The 20,651-nt window shown below is 39.1% G+C and overlaps 1 protein-coding gene across 1 annotated transcript in view; it reads left to right on the forward strand.

The window, feature by feature from the left end:
- The window catches only part of dip2ba (disco-interacting protein 2 homolog Ba), a 95,375-nt gene that overhangs the window by 34,747 nt on the left and 39,977 nt on the right, over positions 1-20,651 (forward strand). The window contains exons 2-10 of the mRNA XM_057859115.1: positions 2,965-3,027; positions 8,821-8,976; positions 9,054-9,179; positions 17,052-17,288; positions 17,372-17,503; positions 18,366-18,485; positions 18,559-18,756; positions 19,248-19,339; positions 19,413-19,523. Coding sequence (XP_057715098.1) covers positions 2,965-3,027; positions 8,821-8,976; positions 9,054-9,179; positions 17,052-17,288; positions 17,372-17,503; positions 18,366-18,485; positions 18,559-18,756; positions 19,248-19,339; positions 19,413-19,523 — 1,235 coding nt within the window. The remainder of the gene's footprint in view (positions 1-2,964; positions 3,028-8,820; positions 8,977-9,053; positions 9,180-17,051; positions 17,289-17,371; positions 17,504-18,365; positions 18,486-18,558; positions 18,757-19,247; positions 19,340-19,412; positions 19,524-20,651) is intronic.

Consider the following 20,651-nt stretch of genomic DNA (forward strand, 5'->3'; position numbering starts at 1 on the left):
ATGAAAATCTTCTGAAATCCATTTGTCAAGCTGATAAAGAATCACAGGACACTTAACATCCAACTGTAACTCTGGTTGAAATCATTCAGTTTTGACAAGGCGAAGCATCTCATGCAAATGCTTACCCAGCACAACATTTTTTGGGCCTAATGTGGAACACGGGTTTTTTAGTGTGACGATCCGGCACATAGTTAGGGCAGTGCGGTGAATTGAGTGTTATCAAACAGCCTGGTGAATAGACAAATTATCACAAAGACGCTAATAACACTTGGTAGTTGGCGGCGTGAGGACATTTCCAACATGGCCAGCATCGCTGATATTTGATCGTTAATTAGTTGTTGGCAAATCAATGCACAAGAATTAACAAAAACAAATAAAACTGGGAGAAAAGGCATCAAATGAAAGTATGTGTTGGCTGCTACCACTAATTGTATGGAGGGCTACGACAATACATGCATGCACAGAAGATATGTGCTTGTAATAGATGGCGCCGAGGTCAAAAATCCCCAGGTTCTGCTGCCTTTCCATGCAAGATAGTCTTGCGCTGAGGTAAAAAATCCCCAGGTTCTGCTGCCTTTACATGCAAGATAGTCTTGACTCTTGAGTTCACTTTGGTTATTGTTCTTTTATCTGCAAGCATTGTAATCTTATTTGGGTTTCGGCACTCGAAGGACGTTTCTGCACAGTCATCATGTTTATTCACCGGCACATATATAAAGTAAAACAATGGTGTTATCTTCTCTGCTAAGCAGTGTGTATTTCGAGCTCTCGGCATGTGTTGTTCAGTAGATTTAGCGTAAAGAGGATTATTATTATGACTCGCCATGCATTTGGTAGCTAGACCTTATCCTTACCCACCCCTTTATACCACCGCCACCACTATACAAAAACACTGCCTGTATCATCTGGAGGTGTTCAGAGAGTATTTTATGACAAAAACATAAAACGTAAGGAAAGTCCTGTTCTGTACATCATATCAGATGTTCTGTACATCATATCAGAAGTACTAATTATTCATTGACAAAAATATTAGGCGAGCTAATAGATATATATATATATTTTTATGTATAAACAAAATTAAAATAAATCCTCCTTTAGGTGAGCCACAACCACAGCTCAACATTATTACCATCAGAACAAAAATAATTGAATTATTTTCCATAAAAAGCACCTGGGTATGACTATCATGTTTACAGTATCTCGTAGCTGGTGGGAAACATTCATGACGGTGTTTACAAACTTATAATTTTGTATAAATGCGAAATCATATTGGAGGTATTGCCTCCTCGGCGGCCACCCTCCGAAAGCATGTTTTACATGTCGGTTGGCCCTCCTCCTCTAAGCCGTGGCCGTCTGTAACTTTTTTGTAGCCGCAGTATTCCCATACGAGCGATTTCGTTTTCTTTGAAGGGTGAAAAAGTTCAGGAGTTTCACCACCTCCAGCCATTGTGTTGCACAGCTGACTCACTGACACTGAGCAACAACCGGTATTGGAAGGTTGAGCCTTGCAGCTGCAAGCGAGGGATTTCTCCATGCATTTTTGGGACATACAAAATAGCTAATACCTTAGGGACGGTAAGACGGACAATTTTTGCGGTTTTGAAACCTTGACGTTTCATACCAACATATACCTTGAAACCTGTAATCGGCACATGTCTAACTGTGACTGAAATGTGATGGGGAGAAAAATAAGAATTGCTCCCACAAATGTAGGGCAATGCTTCAATTAGTGTTTGGAATAGCAGAGCAAATGAATACCCTGACGGCACACCAGTGTTATGAGCAGTGTTGGGAGTAACGCCGTTACGTAACGGCGTTATTTTTTTCAGTAACGGGGTAATCTAACTAATTACTTTTACCGCCGTTACCGTTACTGACGGTCAAAAGCGGTGCGTTACTTACTCTGAATAAATTGAAGAAACTACCAGCCGTGTCGAGTCGACTCTCTGCTCTGTTGATTTGTCATCCAAGACTTGGGGTGCGTTCAGGTTCGAGAATAGCGCACGTACTTCTGACTTCAAGCTGTTTGTCCCTGCTCATTCAATTAGACAATGCTTTCCAAAGTTTGGTAACGTTTCTGTGTTTGCTACACCTGATGCTAGCCTCGTTCCCATCTCCCACTGTCAGCCAGCAATAATTCTGCTTCCATCTTGAGGACGGCAGACGCTTTGAAGGTGACGTGAATTGTCGGGAAACAAGCCTACCTTAATGCAACCCCTCGAGAGATGCGATGGAAGTGATTGTGATTGGCTGAGGGTTAGAGTCATGTGTCGTAGTAAGCCAATCAGAGCCGGTGATATCACAAGCAAACCGGAACAGCGCGTGCGGCAAACACACGCACGCAAAACAGATGCACAGGGTCAGGATGGCAGAGCATTCAGAAGAAAAATTGTCCTTTAAGAGGTGGAGATATAGACACTATTTCAAGTTCGTCGAAAATTAAAGGAAAGAACCTGCATGTAATTTGTAATTTATGTCCCGGGGCAAAGCTTTTGTCGACATCTGTGGTAAGCAATTCAAATCTGCTGAAGCACCTAACAAGTTAACTACCTGTCTGTTCTTTTCTATTCCACTGACTCGAATACTGCTCAGAAAATTTCAAATTCTTTGAAATACAACAAGTTCTTTTTAAAGTAACGGAAATAGTTACTTTCCCTGGTAACTAGTTACTTTTACTATAGAGTAATTCAGTTACTAACTCAGTTACTTTTTGGAAGAAGTAGTGAGTAATGTAACTAATTACTTTTTTAAAGTAACGTGCCCAACACTGGTTATGAGTATGACACCCTAGTAAACTTGGAGTCTGCATGTTCAGGTCAAAAGAGTGCTCTTGATCTGCTTGATGTAAGTGCTGCTTGATGCATGCATGGGTGGTCAAGCTACGGCCCGCAGGCCACAGTTTTATTAGCCTGCAGCAAATAATGAAACATGTAAACAATGCGTCTTCACTGTCCTCTCTCCTAGGTGACATCACACAGAAAGGCTTTGAGAAGAAAAGAGCAAAGCTGCTGGCCTCCTGTTTGACCAGTAAGACCACACACTGATTCTAATAATAATATTTGTGACACTGGTCTCTCATCAAAATTTCAAGGTACATCTTGAAGGGAAAAAGAAACCTCACAAAAAACGGTAATCTAATTTATTAAAGAGTGTTCAAAATTCATGCTTAAGGTGTACCTTAACAGAAGAGCTTATTATGGCAAATGACAAAAAATAATCAGACGTGTCAAACGGTCCTTATGTGCACCTGCCACAATTTTTCCTTTGATAAGAAACAGTTCCACTTAAAAGTGTGCTGGTAGGTCCTGCCCTAAATGAGCCATGACAAGAAGTGACACAAAATGGAATAAAGTATCTTTCAGAGACCAAAATCTCACTGCTATTAGTGTGAAACCAAGGAAAGGACTTCAAGAAAAAAGTTGGTGCTAGTTGTTGGGGCTTGTGTACATCTGGAATAATACAGGGGAACGTGCAAATACCAACCATTACCAGAATGCAAATGTTCCTGACATAATGCCACGAATGGAAGGAGACGTCTGCTGCCTGGGAGGTATACAAAACCATAAAAATCCAGTTATGTCTGTTTTTTTTGCAAACAAAATGTGGTTATAAATTTGTACACGCACTCATCTAAGGGGGCTGTTCCAGCATAAGACCCCGTTAACCTCCTCTGCAGTCAGTGCACTGCCACGCTCCGATATGTGATTTTGCAATGAAAACACTTTATCCCTAAGGGGCACTTCAAAAGTCATGTAGATATTTATATAGCCATGAATCATCAAAAAGGCTTTACAAACACACTAGTGGGATCATATTATTTACTAATAATTTGTTAAATGAATATTAACAATAATAGTAAAACAGTAGTTATATTGCTCATGTATTTTATTGTTATAACTTTACAATTATAAATAAATATTGATTTGAAAAGAGCTGAGCAGCATTAATTGTAAGAATATAGACTAACAATGTAAAATTATCAATGTTTTGGATGATAGATGAAACAAACTTGAGAAACAAAAAAATACATTCTTCCATATTCTGTGCCGCATCTCCTCACGAGGGTCGCAATGTCTTAAATTAATCACCTCACCAGCTGCGTTCCTCAATTGGTTTGCCTCCAAAATGCGCAGACATATGCACACATTATTTTGTATTTTTTTTATCATATGACAAATAATATTGGTATATGAAGGGAGTTGTATAAACCAAAGCGAGCAAGTCTTGTGTCTGTTGCCCGATTTTGCAATTTGCATGTCGGATACTCTGGCACACTCTAGTGGCCATTAATACAAGCGCACACTATTAACCGTAACATGTTGACGCTGTGATTTGCGTCGACCTAAAAGTAACCAAGTTCCCTGGTATTTGATGTCATCTATACAGTCCCTGGCAAAAGTTGTCCCTTATCCATTTTGTAGAAACAATTGCTAATAACCTCAATTTTAATTATTCATTTGGTTTCAGAAATGGCTCCCAAATTATGTTAAATGTACAAAAATATATTTCACAAAAAAAAAAATAAAAAATAAATTATCATTTAATGAAGACATAAAGGTCAAATTTGGGCAAGACAAAAGTTTTGTCGCCTACAAAAAGTAGTGTGAAAATTAAAACAAAAAATGTCCTTCAAATACAAAAATATGTTGCATAACATAAGCGAATTAAGTAGTGGTGCTGTGAGATCAAAATTTAATATTTTGTATGACTTCCATGGGCTTCGGCAAGGATTCACACAATTTATTGATGAAGTCATCAGGAACATCAAAGAAAGCAGTCTTGCATGGCTCCCAGAGTTCAACATTCTTGGGTTTCATCTTCCATGCTTCCTCTTTCATACCACCCCAGACATGCTCAATGATTTTCATGTCTGGTGACTGGGCTGGCCAGTCCTAGAGGATCTTATATTCTTTGCCTTGAGGAACTTTGAGGTTGGGATTGAAGTATGCGATGGAGCACCATCCTGCTGCAGAATTTGTTCCTTTTTTATGTTTAGGAATGTAAGAGGCAGCTAAGATTTGTTGATATTTCAGACTTTATGTTGCCTTCCACCCTGCAGATCTCTCAGGGTGCAGACAATTAAAAAAACTGTGGCATATGCCAAGGCCCACAGCCTGTCAAAAGTATGGACTAGGGCTGTCCCAAACGACTAATTTTCTCCCGATTAGTCAGCCGACTATTTTTACGATTAGTCGACTAATCTAATAATTAAAATTTTATTTTAATTTTTAATTTAATTTATTTTAATTGACTAATTTAGCGATGAAATCTTTGTTGACGCTTATCAATTCACAAAAACATATTGGAACACGTAAATTATTTAAGTACAAATAAACACGTAAATAAGAATAATAAATCAGAAAACGAGTTCAAATGCTGATAGAATTAACTAGTGCAAAAGAATGGAATGTAAACAGATTCAGAACACTGACTTCGCCTTTCCAACATGAGTCAAAACAATTCTTAAAAAAACACCTAGTATTAATAATATAGTATAGTACTTTATATAATCATAATAATTATAATATTTATTCATTGCCAATCAGATTTTGCATAAAGGGTGTCATTTTAAAGGTATTCTTAGTGTAGAATCTGAATTTTGAAGTATGTGGGATAAATCGCTATTTATATGAAGAACATGACATGCTTTTATTTTGAAATGTTCACCGGAAGTACGTTCGCTAAACCGCTAACTTTAGCTTTACACTCCGCAAAAAAAAGCACTTTTTGTAATTGCATGTAGACATGTGCCGGTTACCGGTTTCACGGTTTACCGTGGTGTGAAAACGTCGCGGTTTCAAAACCACTGAAATTTTCCGTCATACCTTAGTACGGTATTCGCTATTTTTCATGTGCCAAAATGCAGCCGAAGTGGCTTGGTACGGCACCGCTCACCCCTTCCCGTTTGTTGCCGTGAGTGTCACTAAACAGCCAGCAAACCCAAAAACAAATCCTCCAAACACAAGGCGTACTTTTCTTCAACTTATTGAGCTCTCAAATCGTGGTGAAATATACAAATGAATACATTTAAAACGTTGTACAATTGTATTTTTCCACGTGTGATTAGGTTCAACAGGATATCAGTAGCACCATTAAAAAGTTCGCCAAAAACAAAACGCACATTTTCCTTTCAAATTCAATATACAAACTAACTAAAACTTACAAAGACGAATGTTAGCCTAGGCTAAGCTGGGAGACCAGCTTCGTCGAGGTTTTATGTCTCACAGCCGCTGAGTGAGAGACAAGCTTGAATGAAGGGGGGAAAGAAAAAGAATCGCGTCAAAGATCGCTAATTGAGAAAGGAAGTCTCACTACTCACTTTTCTTTTTTTTTTTTAGATGAAACCTTTCCTCAACAATATTTACATTTTAACTAATTTATAAAACTAACTTATACATTTTTAACTAACTTATTAACTTATGAATTCTTTGTTCTTTTTAACACAAGGGCATGGCATCATGTAGACTAGAGTTGACAAAGTGGCTGAAAATGGCGAAACTTCACTTGAGCTTCCCCCCTCAAAAAAAGTCATACAGTATATATTTTTAATTTTATTTTGAGGTCTTTTTACTCTTTATAGCAATTATTTTGTTCTTACTCTAATATTGAGCAACTTGAGCTGTGGCTAGGTTCTATTTATTTTAATTTTATATAAAATATTTGTTATTTTTTGTTTATTTATTTTCACATTATATTCATGTTCCAATTTGCAAATATGTTTTGAAAAAAAATCCTGTTCAATGGAAATTTTATTTATTTATTTTTTTTAACCCATACATCTCAAAATTTTGGAGCTATAATTGCAATACGGTGATACCGTGAAACCGCGGTATTTTTGCTCACGGTTATCGTACCGTGAAAATCTCATACCGGCACACGCCTAATTGCATGTTGTGTCAGTAATAGATTTTTTTGGGTCATTTTTTTCGTTTGCAAATGCTGTTAACCAGCGATTTTTCATGTTTGAAGTGTCACCTTTTAACCGCAAGTTTGCTTTCACGAGACGACTGCCAATGTTTTATAGCAGGCTAAAGTAAGTTGCCTTTCTCCCCCATTCACCTCAGTGTAGCAGTGCTAACGTTACAGTGTTTAATATAGATGTGTTTTCTTAGTTTGTATGTCTGAACTTTAATTCTACAGCGTGTTGATAAGAGAAAGGAACTGGAGTCTCATATGCCATCAGCACGCACGCACCAATGTATGCACGCACGCGCGCAGCGATAAAAGGCAGCCGTGAAAATTACCGGCCTCATTTTTATTTGCCGTGCGATAAATGGACTCATTGGATATCGTGACAGGCTTAGCAACTTCAATAAAACATGTCGTTAGTTAGTTAGATGGACTTACAAACTGGGTGACGGCGCTTAAGGTGTTTATTCACAGCCGACGTGCAGCCAAGCTTGGCATTGAAGAGACAGGACAAAAGAGTGTACCTTCCTTTGTTTCTTTGAAATAAGTCAATGTTTTGGGCACTCTGGTGCGCTTTTTTGGCTTTGTGCTGCTTTCCCCGCTTGCATACAGAGTGTCCGACATTCTGAACTTTCCACGCATATATTTTTTTAACCCTTCATTAACCGTTGACGTGATGTTTTGCTCGTCGACGGATTTACGTCATCGATGACGTCGACTATGTCGACTAGTCGGGACAGCTCTAGTATGGACGCTGGAAAAGTGGCAAAAGATGGATTTTTCAGATGAATCTTCCATTGAGTTACAACACAGTCGCCGCAAATGTTGCAGGAGACCTACCGGAGCCCGCATGGATCCGAGATTCACTCAGAAAACAGCAAAGTTTGGTGGTTACATCATTACCGAAATCATGGTCTGGGGTTACATCCAGTATGGGGGTGTGCGAGAGAGCTGCAGGGTGGAAGGCAACATAAATAGTCTGAAATATCAACATATCATAGCTGCCTCTTACATTCCTAACCATAAAAAAGGGACAAATTCTGCAGCAGGATGGGGCTCCATTGCATACTTCAATCCCTACCTCAAAGTTCAAGGCAAAGAAGATCAAGATCCTCCAGGACTGGCCAGCCCAGTCACCAGACCTGAACATCATTGAGCATGTCTGGGGTGGTATGAAAGAGGAAGCATGGAAGATGAAACCCAAGAATGTTGATGAACTCTGGGAGCCATGCAAGACTGCTTTCTTTGATGTTCCTGATGACTTCATCAATAAATTGTATGAATCCTTGCCGAAGCCCATGGAAGTCATACAAAATATTAAATTTGGATCTCACAGCACCACTACTTAATTCGTTATGTTATGTAACATATTTTTGTACTTGAAGTACATTTTTTGTTCAATTTTCACACTACTTTTTGTAGGCGACAAAACTTCTGTCTTGCCAAAATTTGACCTTTATGTCTTCATTGAATGATAAATCTTTTTTTTTTTTTTTTTTTTGTGAAATGTATTTTTGTACATTTAACATCATTTGGGAGGGTCTTAGCTTTCATCTGAGCCATTTCTGAAACCAATTGAATAATTAAAAGTCAGGTTATTAGCAATTGTTTCTACAAAATGGATAAGCGACAAGACTTTTGTCAGGGACTGTATAATATTATCTAATATCATAGTGGTTATTGAATTCCTAAGACAACTAACTGTGCACCAAATATCTACTCATTTATCCATCTGATCAGTCATTTCCCAATGGATTTGACATCCCATGAGACCTAACCTAATTGTATGCTCTGGTAACTCAGATTATATTTAGTAGTTTTGTTGCTTAAAAAAACATTTAGAGGCGTTCCTGTATCGTTTAGCCATTATTTAGTTGTTAAAATTATTCGCCTCCATCTACTTTTTTGTAGATACAGATGTGACGCCACCAGATTTGCAGCTTTCTGAAGGCCAAAGCATCGAGCCCACGCCAAGTCCTGAGGCCCCGGGCCCCTCCATATCTTCAGCTGCCAAACACCACCGAGCACACCGGAGTGGAGGGGCCAGAGATGAGCGCTACAGATCAGGTACAAAAAAAAAACTACTGAACACATGCAATTTTCTTGTGTTTTTATTTTTCTCACTTTCTTATTCATTTATTTAGACATTCACACAGAAGCAGTGCAGGCAGCATTAGCTAAACACAAAGAGGAGAAGATGGCCCTGCCCATGCCAACCAAGCGACGCTCAGCCTTTGTCCAGTCTCCTAGTGATGCTTGCACACCTCCAGGTACAATTCATGCCTAATAGCTTCTTCATTTCACTTAACCACGCAGGTTAGGTCAGTGCTTCCTAAGCATGTAAGTACCAATTCAAAATATAAAGGTTTTTCACCGTCACGTCAATCGTGACATGTTTCTGCGCAGAAGGAAACATTCCTCCATCTTGGACCTTCTGGTGGCGTCGTTTCCCACACACAAAAATTGAAATTTCCTAAAAAACAAAAAAAGATGAAATACAACAATTACCATCTGTAAGGCAAGGCAAGGCAAATTTATTTATATAGCACAATTCAACACGAGGCAATTCAAAGTGCTTTACATCACATGAAGATCATAAAAATCACATTTAAATCAATACAACGTAAAAACCAAGACAAAAGATCGCATTTAATCACAAATAGAATAAAAATAAATAAATAAAAATAAAACAAATAAAAATAAAACAAAAACTACTACTAATAATAATAATTGAAATCAGCAATGGAGATAAGCACAAGAGGAATAGAAAGCAGGTAGAGTGAAATATATAGCCAGTTATGGATATGCAGTGCTAAACAAAAGCGTTTTTAGCCCTGATTTAAAAGAGCTAACAGTTTGAGCATACTTCAGACGTTCAGGTAACTTGTTCCAGAGGTGAGGAGCATAATAACTAAATGCTGCCTCACCCTGCTTTGTTCTTGTTCTTGGAACATGCAGAAGACCGGTTCCAGACGACCTTAGGGGTCTAGATGTCTCATAGGAATCTAACAAGTCAAGCATGTACAGTATTTTGGTCCAAGGCCATTACCGTAATTTCCCGAATATAAGGCGCACCCGTGTATAATGCGCACCCCAAATTTACTTGTAAAATCTAGGGAAAATTATTGTACCAGTTTATAACGCGCACCCTAATTTTAGCACCAATAAATAGAAGAATACAAGAAAACAGAGCTTGTGTACAGATACAAAGATGTCATTTTACTGACTGGTGAAACACAGCTCAAGCATAGCACATTGGTAGTTCAAAACATTAACGTGAACTGACAATATTTACGGTAATAATATGATTCTTCAACTTCTCCAACTTACCAGAATCTAGGAGAAAACAAAACAGATGTGACTTTTCTTATAAAGGCTGCTGTATAACTTGCTCGTTTCCTCATGATGAATAAATGTTTCTTCCATGGATTGATACGGTAAAATGAAAGTGAGAACGTAAGTCGGAAATCCGTGAGAGCTCATAGCTGTCAGCACGACACTAGTAACAAAAGGAACTATTGTTATTTGGGTTTGAGTTTCCCGAGGGACCGATATAGTTGACGGACACAGGAAGTGTGTGTCCTTACATTTGTTATAGTCCGAATTGCGGAGCTGCAATAAACGTCGACTCAAATGAGTTCAAGAAACTAAATTCTGTGCTTTATGAAGAGTGAAAAAAGCAGAATTTAACACAGACGAAATCATTTGGCCGATTAGAGTGAAGTATTACCGAAACAAAACGGTGACGTCACGTACCGTAATGGTCGGCAACGGGTGGCCGCATACGTTTCTTCAACACAACGTGGCCGTGTCAGTGAAAAAAATCTGTTTATATATATATGTAATACATATATATTTCTGTCTCCATCCATGTACCCGTTTATAATGCGCACCATGAGTTTACCAGTTGATTTTGGGGAAAAAAAGTGCGCGTTATATTCGGGAAATTACGGTAAGTGTTTTGTAGACGAGCAGTAGTATTTTATAGTCTATCCTTTGACTCACTGGAAGCCAGTGTAGCGATTTCAAAACCGATGTAATGTAGTCCAGCTTCCTTGTATTTGTGAGGACTCTGGCTGCAGCATTCTTTACTAGCTGCAGCTTCCTGACTGATTTTTTTATCAAGACCTGTAAATATACTGTTGCAATAGTCCAATCTGCTGAAAATGAATGCATGCATAAGTTTTTCCATGTCTTATTGAGTCAGAAGCCCCTTAATTCTGGTTATATTTTTTAGGTGGTAATAAGCGGATTTAGTGACGGACTTTAGATGGCTATCAAATTTTAGGTCTGAATCAATAATTACGCCAAGGTTTCTGACTTGATTTGTAGCTGTAAGTGACATTGTGCTAAGTTGCCTGCTTATCCTTGACCTTTCCTTTTTTGGCCCAAAAATGATCACCTCTGTCTTCTCCACATTTAACTGGAGAAAATTCTGGCACATCCATTCATTGATTTGATGAATGCATTTACTCAGGGAGACTAAGGGACTATAATCATGTGGGGACACAGAAATGTACAGTTGTGTGTCATCTGCATAGGCGTGATAGGAGATGTCATACTGTTCCATTATCTGAGCTAACGGAAGCATATAGATGTTAAATAAGAGTGGTCCAAGAATTGACCCTTGATTTTCATGTACACTGCCCACACGTAGATTAATTTCAAGCAGGCCTGTCGCTAGATGGGAAACAAGAAATACATGCAAACTTGTCACCAGACAGTGAATACGAAAAGGATGGGACGGCACAATAATTACTCCCTCTGTCTCTTCTGTATAGTGTTTTGAATTGGTCCACTTGATAGCACTGGAAACTCATAAAAATGCAGTATTTGCCATTCAATTACTTTTTAATCTGAGTATACTATTATTGTGTGTTATTTATTAGAATGGCAATTATTTTAATTTTCATTGAAGGAGCAAAGCAACCATAACATCAGGAACGACCGCAGTCTCCCGCCTGCGTTTCTTCATTTGCTGGCATCAGTTGAAGGTCTTCAATACACCCGTCTTTTGTTTCTCTGCAGTCTTCACACAGTTAAAGATGGATGGCGCGTAGTTGGGTGACAGATTGTTGCTTTTCTCTTCTGCCATGAAAAAATGAAGAAATAAAAACTGGTTAAATGCACATAAGTTAGTCAAGTACATTACTATGCTTGAGCGCACGTACCACTTTAGATCAAAGCCATTCTTAGATTTTATTTTTCTCTCCGCACGAAAGTGCGAGGCTTTCCTGTTGAAGTATTGTCCCTGGCTCAGCGGTAGCTTGGCCCAGCGACCAAACACGCCCAAACACACTCAAACGTTAGCATAATTAAAAATGATAATAATAAATTTGCATACCTCCTATGCAATGGGCGCTACAGAGCCTTGAACCGTCAGTTGGGAAGAAGTTTACCAGTTTGATGGCAGCCAGCCATCCCACAGCAAAAATTAGCTACTCATCTGTTGCTTAATCTCGTCTCGTGAGACGAATTTGATCATCTCAAATTCATCTCATTCTCTGCTTATTTGTTTCTGAGCTTGTGCTCCTAAGGGTACCCTTAGGAGCAAGTGATGAGTCAAAATGAGCAAAGACATCATTGTGGCAAAGGAGATTGATGTGAGAAAACCAGATTTGAGCAATATTTGAGAAGAAAATCTTCATTGAAAATGGAGTCATACTTGCACAGCACCTTGAAGGCACTCAAAGCGCTTTGACACTATATATATCCCAACCTCTGGGTTGGGGAATGACTTCTTTACCACTGAGCCACGCACGGGCACAGATGCAATGCACTCGATGTGACGCGGCACATCAATGGAAAGCAACTTCAGAAAGAGCGTGTAGCAGCGATGAAGAAAATGTATTATATTTTAGTCCTTTTAATCATTTATATATTTCTTTGCTTTTTCAAAAAAAAAACTTCCAAATCGCAGACATATTGCCTGTGAGCCAGTAGTTTTAGCGAGACATCGTCAGCCAGCGTGTTGCCCGTTTTGATTACGTTATCAAACAAGAGGACAAAGGTCCTCTACACTGTTTTGTGGTAAACTTTAGTTCTTCGAAACCAAAAACCGATAATGCATTTGTAGCGGCCGATAGTTTTCGGCGCCGAATTTTCGGTCACATCTCAAATTTTTACATTGAACAAGAGGAACCAAATGAACCGGATGTTATTTAATTATTTGACCAATTCTAATATTTTCTCGGATTTTGGCATGAGATGAATTAAGATGTGATTGGACATTTCAGAGCAGACTACTCTTTCTTACAAATAAAGAATCTTGAAAATCCAAACTGAGCAATTGCTGACTGGAAGGAAATTAAATTGAGAAATATTTGTGACTGGCACAACATAAGGTTGCTCTGTGAGATCAGAAAGAGGCAGCTTTGAGGCAAGTTGAAGAAATAAAATACTTTGCTCATCCATATCTTTTACTGAGACATTACTGAGATCATGACTCCAAGTAAGGAGATAAAATTGAGACACATTTAAGATTGACACAAGTACTCATAGTTGTCTCTTGGTGAGATCTTGAAAGGAGACAGCTGTGAGACTTTATTGAAAAATCGTGCCAGTAGAACTATGCTCAAGACCTTCTCATGTAATGCCAACTATGAGACTCCTCATGAGACAAATTTGACAAAATTGAGAAAACCACTCTGGTCTCGATTATTGCTGATTCATTTCCCAGAGATGTAAATGAGACATGAACAAGATCTCATCTTCAAAATTGTTTTGCTATGGGATTTCTCACGTCGCTCCTTCGCTTTTGGGATCAGGTAAAAGTGCAGATTTGTGCAGCCAAATGCTACGCAGTACTTCACCATTTCATATTTTGTTGCAGCGTAGCTAATTTGAAAGGAGATCGCCGCTTAAAAGTTTAAACTAGGGCTGTCAAACGATTAAAAATTTTAATCGAGTTAATTACAGCTCAAAAATTAATTAATCGTAATGAATCGCAATTCAAACCATCTATAAAATATGCCATATTTTTCTGTGAATTATATATATATTCTGTAAAATAAATTGTTGGAATGGAAAGATAAGACACAAGATGGATATATATATACATTCAACATACGGTACATAAGGACTGTAGTGGGCATTTCACTCTACTGTCATTTAAATCTGTCTATGCTGTCCTCACTCCGAAGCGTCTACGTTTTCCAACGCTAGACAGCTAGTGAACGACGCCTTAATAATCAGACTTCTTCCTTTTTCATCTGATTTATTAATAAATTGGCCTCAAACCATTGTCCCCTTTAAAACTACAAAAAAAAAAGTACACAAGCATTGTATTAGCAACAACGTTAGCTTAGCACGCGATACAGGTTAACTAAACATAAACAAAAAGCGTCTCATACAAAAAATATAACATTTCGCTTATTAACATAATATGTACATTCTTTACAACAACCATACTTACGGACAAATCTTGTCCAAGGATCATATAAGCACAACAGAGACATCGTGCAGCCATATTGAACGAGAGGAGAAAAACAATAAACCATGTCGCAAAGCGACCACAAGAGTTCGCTGTTAGCACAAAAAGCCTTGCTGTAAAACTTACCAAAAGGCAGAATATTGTCTGAGCGGGACATGTGCGTTAATTGCGTCAAATATTTTAACGTGATTAATTAAAAAAATTAATTACCGCGCGTTAACGCGTTAATTTTGACAGCCCTAGTTTAAACGTAACATTGCAAAGCTACGACGTGTGTACAAGCGACAAGCACTGTGTCAGGTCCAAGATGGACGTTTCCTTTTTGGCGGAAGTGCAGTCACGTCACGTGAAAAACCTCTATACTATGCTCTGCGAGTATCAATGTTAACTTATTGTTTGCTATTGACGGTGCTAGACGTTCAGTCCATGTTGATCATCATTCCCCAATTTCACCTCTTTGCCAAAAAAGCCATCAAATGCACTGAATCATGTGCAACCACTGCCACTTCTCGCAGTTCAAATAATGTCCATCCCCGTCAGTGGCCAAATTAAACGCTGTCGTTTGATTTGAATATAGCTCATCTGATAAATGCATTGCCTTGGATTTCAAAAAAGTTGTTTGAACATTTAATTCAGTCAAGCTTTCGCTTACCTCTCTATTAAGCTCGTGTACCACAAGTAGTACTTATAGACCCTACTCACCAACGTCACAGAATGAAGTGTCGCTGTATCCGGCCGCCATATTGTCCGTCTTTGTTTATCCGTATTCTCAATGGTTTCAATTTGTCGTGCAATTTATAGTGCAATTCATGGAAGCCCCGGTGCTTTCAGACGCTGTAAACTCATTGGATGCGTTGCATAAAAGGGGTTATGTCAGTCTATGTTCAGTCTATCCATTCGCCAGATCCATATTTGATGCGTAAATCGATATTTTTCGACCCGCTGTCTTCGCCCTCATCTGCTACCCTGATATCTACAACTATCTTGTCCACACTAAATCAGCCTATTCTCACGAAAGTTTGAAAAACTTTAAGAGCAGCACTCTAAACAACATTACCCCATGACCCTTTACTTCCAATTTTCTAAAATGGCGACAATCAATAAAAAAAAAAAGTTGACTGCGATGGCCGACGCTTCAAGGATAGGTGGATATTGGACTATTTCTTCAATAAAACACGCAACAACTGTGTCTGCCTCATTTCCAAAGAGACAGTCGCTGTTTTCAAAGAGTTCGATGTGACGCGATAATATTACCGAACAAGACACGCTGACATGTACGACAACATTACAGGGAAGATACGCAGCGAGAAATTATAGCAACTTAAAGCTAGTTTAATTTCACAGCAGCAGTATTTCGCAAGAGCCCGAGTGTTGAAAGAGAACGCCACAAAGACGAGACTGTTGAAATTATGAAAAAAAAAAATAAAGCAAATGTGACACACAGAACGGCTTGCTAAAATGTGTTTAAATATATTGTTCTATGTAAATCAGCCAAGGTAGCCCTCCGCATTTTTACCACACCAAATCTGGCCGCCTTTGCAAAAGGTTTGGACACACCTGTTTAACTGATGATCCGTAGACGAGGCCAGCTTCTTTCACTTGGTACCAGCTAAATATTATTCAAAATGAAATGATGGTGGAAGAAATAAGCATCTTGAATTTGAAACTGTATGTTGTCGGCGATTAACCTCACAATGATCTTAATTGTGGTTGTCAGCCCAAAACCCTCTAAATATATATTAAATGCATCTTACCAGATATAAAATGACCACTACATAATCTGTGGTAATCGTTTGGAGCTCAGTTTTCTCGTCAAATTGCAACAGTCCATCTCACTCTCCTCTCCGGGTCTCTCAGAATACGGTAGAACTTCAAGTCTCTCCGTCTATCTTCTCTGTAATTGCAACCAACCGCCACACACGCCTTCACCATTTTGATTATTAATGTTAACGAGCAGAAAAACACGCCATAATAGGAGGAATTTACGTAGCGGTAATGCGTCAACACGACGAGTAGACGGACAATATTGTTAGGTTTCTGGGTGAGCGGGGGACCCAGATGCAGAGAGGAAGGCAAGGTGGCAGAGTTAACAATTGTTTATTGCAGAATATAAAGATGGTCTGTGTCCAAAAAGTCAGGCGGGAGTTGTTGAGTGATCAGGCAAGTTGTCAAGGCAGGCGAGCAACATAGAATCTGTAAACAAGGCAGAGTGAGTAGAATATCAGAAATACTTGGAACAAAGCAAATGCTAGCGTCACAAACTCGTCAAGTAGAGTAGTTGATCTGGCGATGAAGTGATGCCAGGGACTGGCTTAAGTAGGCTGCTAACGATGATCGACTGCACCTGGTCCCAGGCTCACCCATCTGCCCAATCCTGCAATCAAGACACACACGCACACACACAAACAGGGAGGAGGAGCAGCAGGGCTCAGGAGACTGAGGCCCTAACAAATATGGCGCGGAGGCGTGGTTGTGACGTCATGTGAGTAGGGTCTATACCACACTTTGTTAAAATGTCACATAAAACATTGGTTGTCAATGTTAAGTTTCACAAGAATAAACAGGCATTAAACATTATAGGGTTTTTCCTATGGCTTGTCTAAAAATAATGTGTTAGACTGCATTTTTTGGAAAACTGGATCCGTTTAAAAAAAAAAAAAAAAAAGATATTTAAGAGAATATTTAATTTTAAATATTTCCCTTTCACCAGACACATCTTCTGCATCAGAGGATGAGGGCTCACTGCGCAGAAAAGCCGCACTTAGTGCGGCTCTGGCCCAGGGCCTGCAGAGTCCCGATTACTGGATCAACCGTTCCGTCCAAAGCTCCTCCACGTCTTCATCAGCGTCGTCTACCCTCTCCCACGGAGAACCGAAGAGCCAGCCCCAGCCTCCACTTCAGCCTGCTGCTTCAGTTCTGGCTGATGTACTAGCACACATGCGCATTGGTAAACTCACTTAAACAACAACACTCTGAATGAGCTTTGTCAACATCCAACTTAGAATTGCTTGCTTTGTGGATCTCCATTAGAGAACAGTGTCCCTCCAGATGTGACATCAACTTCCACTGCCCAGGACAGAGGCTCGAGAATGGATTTACCTCCTGCGGTCAGGGGCATGAGCCGTGGGCAGAGCCGCTCAAGCATGCTGGATACTGCTGATGGTACATGCACACACATGCATATAAACACAGAAATTTGGTGTTGGTATCAGATGAATGTTCTGTTGTGTTGGGTGATAAAACCAAAATATTAATCTCTTTCTCAATCCAGTCATACAGTTGCTTCTCAATGAATTTGATTACCAGTAAAAGGTTAAGTGGTTTCAGTAATGCAGTTCAAAAAGTGCAACTATGTACGATGCAGATTCTGTCAAACAAATGCCAATTGCTACTTCATTTTAATAACAGAAAAATATATGATGCATTGGTCACATTCTCATTTCTGGAGATTTTTGTTGTTGTTGCGACATTGACGTTTACCACCATTAACCGATTGAGGTGAACATGTATTTGGAACATGAACATGTGTTTGAAGTTTGCATATTTTAATCATTACAGTTGTGTGACATTTATGTTTTCTGTTCAACAGTACTGTGGCGATGACACTCTCAATTGAGTGTGTGTTCAATTAAGTCAAGGAACATGCCGCTAATCACGCATATTTTTTCTTCTTTTTTTTGGGTCCATTAATCCATCTCGCCTTTCATTTAAAAAGGAAAGCGAAAAGGTAATTCGATTGGGATGGGGAAGGATGCTGAAGAGGCCCGTGTCAGCTTGCTTTCAAACCTTTCACTATACTTCTGTGTCTCGTGATTTAGACTTAGACTTGGAAAACCTCCTACGTTATTTTTCCCTTAATTTTCTCACCTCTGTCTGTCCAAGTAGCTTTAAAATCTTTCCTATTGTTGAATTTGATCCTTACTGCGTGTGTGCGTGCGTGTACAGTAGAAAATGTGTGTTCGTGTTACACATGTAGATGTGTGTTTCTTTGCTTGTTTGTTAACAGCGGTTGTTTTTTGTTCAGGTGTTCCTGTCAATAGCAGAGTGTCCACTAAGATTCAGCAGTTGCTAAACACACTCAAACGGCCCAAACGACCACCACTCAGTGAATTCTTCCTTGACGACTCTGAGGAGATAGTCGAAGGTGAGCATATAAATTTATTACATTATATCAAAGGTCCGCCATACCTTTTGTCACTAAACTCTGTTACATCCAGTTCCCCAACCAGACCCCAACACGCCTAAACCAGAGGGCCGTCAAATCATCCCAGTAAAAGGGGAGCCTTTGGGTGTTGTTAGTAACTGGCCTCCTGCCCTACAAGCAGCCCTGGCCCGCTGGGGGGCCACCCAAGCCAAGAGCCCTGCCCTCACTGCGCTGGACATCACAGGAAAACCCCTCTACACTCTCACATATGGTAATCAACAATTTTCCTTGTTAAAAACAAAAACTGACAACTCATATTTGGACCATACTCTGTTCTGGGATACCAAAGTTAAAGGTAATCTACGTAAACTGATCTAAATCAGTACAACTTCCTGCCAAACATCAAACATAGTCGGTAATGCCTGACAGATTATCAGAAGATCGAAATTAATAGCATTTTCTCACAAAAAGCTGCTGGCTGGGATTTATCACGCTAACGTAAGTAACAAAAACAGGAAGTGAAAAACGCCAAAAATAAATGTGGTATTGTTGCGAAACGTCTTAATGTCTCTTTTTGAGAAAGCAACTGTACTTCCTTCACGCTGACAACAATGTTGCAAAAAGTCCAAGATAAGAAAAAACACAAGCATAGTTCATCCTTTCATGCTAGCTGCAATGAAGTTTAGTGAAGAGTGTGCTGTGTTGTAGTTCAAAATTGTACTTTGATTTGTATTTTTAAACATTTTTTCCCCTTCCTTTTAGGTAAACTGTGGAGCCGCAGTCTGAAACTGGCGTACACACTACTTAATAAATTGGGCACAAAGACTGAACCTGTGCTACAACCTGGAGATAGAGTACGAGAATGTTAATGGCAGCACGCCGAGGGTGCACACGTGATATAGAAATGTATTATCTCTTGTCTTGTAGGTGGCGCTGGTTTACCCAAACAGTGACCCGGGTATGTTCTGGGTTGCGTTCTATGGCTGTTTGTTGGCTGAGGTCATCCCTGTGCCTATTGAAGTACCACTTTCGAAACAAGTAAGGTCAATGCGATCAGGCTTCATTCGAGACATTGTCATTGTTTTTGACCTGATATCATGAAAATACACCCAAGATTAAGAATTATTGTACACTCTACAGCGCATGTCATAAATTAGACTTGTCTGACCTTTTTGTTTTTCCAGTAAAGTGATTATGATTCTCATTGGAATGGCCCATAACAATATAACCATTATTTTCCAAAGTCAAAGTAGATTTTTGCAAAAAAAAAAAAAAAAAAAAAAAAAAAAAAAAACAGCAATTTTTTAATATATATATATATATATATATATATATATATATATATATATATATATATATATATTTGGGCTGTCAAACGATTAAAATTTTTAATCGAGTTAATTACAGCTTAAAAATTAATTAATCGTAATTAATCGCAATTCATCGCAATTCAAACCATCTATAAAATATGCCATTTTTTTCCGTAAATTATATATATATTCTGTAAAATAAATTGTTGGAATGGAAAGATAAGACACAAGATGGAGATATATATTCAACATACAGTACATAAGGACTGTAGTGGGCATTTCACTCTACTGTCATTTAAATCTGTCTATGCTGTCCTCACTCCGAAGTAGAGGTTAGATTTTGTGCCGGAACCCGAACCCGACCCGACCCGAATGTCGGGTCGGGTCGGGCCCACATTTTAAGCATTCACGTTCGGGTCAGTTCGGGTCGGGCCGCCATGCCGGACTAATAAATTATTATTATTTTTTTTTTAAAAATGGGGAGAGCAGGCTCTCTGTATTGCACTTCTGCTTGTGCGTGTGCACGAACGCCGTGGCGCCGGCCGCTTTTTATTCTTGTCCTCCCGCTGTACCATTTGCGCATGGCCGAGGCGCCGCCCTCATTTTCATTTCCTTGTCAGAGAGGCGCGTCCATGTGAGAACAATATCCCACACACTCAGAAATATGTTTAACAAACTTTCCCAGCGTTATTTCGTTGTGTGAATGCTTTGATAATTCTCAAAAAAATATGTAGATTATTTAAACATTAAGAAAACTTGCGTTTTTTTCTGCCAACTCGAAGAAATGAAAATAAATTGCTGCTGCTGCGTTTTTTTTTTCCGCGTCACTCAAAAAAAAAAAAAAAAATGGAGAGCA

The sequence above is a fragment of the Corythoichthys intestinalis genome, chromosome 2, assembly GCF_030265065.1.
Source record: "Corythoichthys intestinalis isolate RoL2023-P3 chromosome 2, ASM3026506v1, whole genome shotgun sequence".
Lineage (NCBI taxonomy): Eukaryota > Metazoa > Chordata > Actinopteri > Syngnathiformes > Syngnathidae > Corythoichthys > Corythoichthys intestinalis.